The 2298-nt window shown below is 38.3% G+C and overlaps 1 protein-coding gene across 1 annotated transcript; it reads right to left on the bottom strand.

The window, feature by feature from the left end:
- Positions 1–1186: 1186 nt before the first annotated feature.
- On the bottom strand, positions 1187–1846 carry LOC129766728 (cuticle protein 16.5-like). The gene has a single exon (XM_055767328.1). The coding sequence runs from the start codon at positions 1802–1804 to the stop codon at positions 1187–1189; it is 618 nt and encodes a 205-aa protein (XP_055623303.1). The 5' UTR covers positions 1805–1846.
- Between the last annotated feature and the right edge of the window lie 452 nt (positions 1847–2298).

Here is a 2298-nt window from a genome sequence, read left to right on the forward strand (position 1 = left end):
TGGGTCTCCCTCGTGATTAATACTTTCAACAGAATAATGACCTGAAGGAAACTGACCTCATCGCGCTATTCTCGCTCTATAATGTGTTTTGGCTCTATATTAACCCAAAACACCTCCGCAATCACCGGACTTGAACACTATTGAGTATCTATGGTGAGAAATCAAGAGCCATCTGAAAAACAAAAATCCAGGGAACAAAGCGGAACTCAAAACGACGAGTACGGAGATCTGGGAGGCACTTATGTCTACAGTGACCAGAAGTCTCGCCTCGGCGCTTGCAGACAGTGCTGGACGGCAAAGGGAGATTGATTTTTGTTATCTGTTAACATTTTTGAACTGATTTCTATTTTCCTTTTTAGAAAAACTTGAACTGTACACTCAATTTTACGACTGCTGAATTGAAGATTTTTTGTTTGTTTTTTTAAACTTGAAGTAGAAATGTGACCATCTTAATTGTCTTCTTATCAATAAATGAGGGTGAAAGGGATCGATTTTACGAAGGACATAAGTCGCTTTTGATTATTTACTTTTGATCCCGAAAAACTCAAAAATAACAAAACATCACGAGGTGCACACTCATTTTTAATTAGTTATATGATACTGAACTGATGTTTTGTAGTAACCTTCTTGTATACAGAGTGATAAACGATTCTTCGTAGAATTATTCTAGTTGTTGTATGTTAGCTTTGCTCGACAAATATGAACATTTAACCATGAATTGCATAATTGCATCTAAATCCCGTATCTCGAAACATCTTTCTACAATCTGACGACACGAGAATACGATTCATTCCTTTCACATCAATATCTAGAAGACTTTTAATCACTAGTCACAATCACAATAAACATCAATTTGCTTCTGAAAAAAACTTCTCGAAAGTTATCGCAATCTTTGCTAAGATTTCCGTAAAGTGTGTGAGCGATGTCACATCTATTCATCCAACATTTATTCCACGCTTCAACCGATTGATCTTTTTTGTCAAAATTATCGATCGTCGAGTATGGTATTGAAGGTTAACCAAATACTTGTTCAGTGAAAACAATGTATAATAATTGGAAGAGTAAAAACAACTCGTAGGAATGCATTGAGCAATATATATTCATTTTCTTATATTTTATTCTGACTTCCCCGAAATTCACAACAATATAATCACAGAACGTTTCACAGTTAATTGGCTGTTAAATTTTAGTATTTGGAATACACAGCCGGAACACCGTACACAGCAGGCTGACCATGGGCGAAGAAGGTCGGTTTGGCCAGTGGAGCGTAGCCGAGAGTGGGAACAGCATCAACATAGGCGTTCTTAACAAGTGGAGCTCCGTGAGTCAAAACTGGGGCAGCATAATTCAGTGCTGGAACAGCATTGATGTAGGCAGCTTTGGCAATTGGGGCAGTAGCATAGGCAACAGCTGGAGCAGCATCCACATATACTTGTTTGACGGCAGGAGCAGCATAGGTTACAGTTGGGACAGCAACAGGCGCGGTATGGTAAACAATTTTCTCGACTGGAGTTTCGACTAGGGTCTTCCTGACGGCTGGAGCGTACACTTCCTGAGTGATCGGCTCATTGTGGTACTGGGTAAACTTTTGGTACGAGTATCCAGTTGGGATCTTCTTTTCAATGTTTCCAACATGAGTGATGGTTGGCTCTTCGATGATATTCTTCTGATACGCGATTTCCTTCTGAGCCACAACAGTCGGGACGGTAGCATAGTGTCCATGAGCAAGAGGAGCCGGAGCAACCCAAGGTGTTCCTGCAGCGGCAACAGCAAGAACAACGGACAACACTACCAATCGGAACATTTTGACGATTTATTTAATTTAGTAATTTTAATTGCTGTGAGCTGATTGTTGAACGATCGAACAATAACTGTGTGTCTTCATCAGGATGGGCAATCATATATAGCAAAAAAAAATCTGTCCACAAATCACTCATGCGCAAAAGCGATGCACAAGGTTGACGGTTGAGTTATTTTTCAATCGAAGTTTGAAGCATTTCTATGAGCATAAACTTTCCGTATACGTATGTCGATGAAACTAATTTAAAATATTTCTGTTTAACTCGGTTTAAAGTGCCATTGAACAGTTGTAACTTTTTGTATATTATGAAATATTATTTTTGAATATGAATGACTCTAGTCGATTAAAGAAAACCAAACATTTGGATATATAATAGTATGAGGTGTTGACCAGCTGATTTTTTTTATGTTTATCACACAACAAAAATAAAAGCAGGAAAATAATTACAAATTCTGTTCAGAGATACAGTACAATACACTTGAGCCTCAATCGCAGCA

This window comes from Toxorhynchites rutilus, chromosome 2 (genome assembly GCF_029784135.1).
Source record: "Toxorhynchites rutilus septentrionalis strain SRP chromosome 2, ASM2978413v1, whole genome shotgun sequence".
Taxonomy (NCBI): Eukaryota; Metazoa; Arthropoda; class Insecta; order Diptera; family Culicidae; genus Toxorhynchites; species Toxorhynchites rutilus.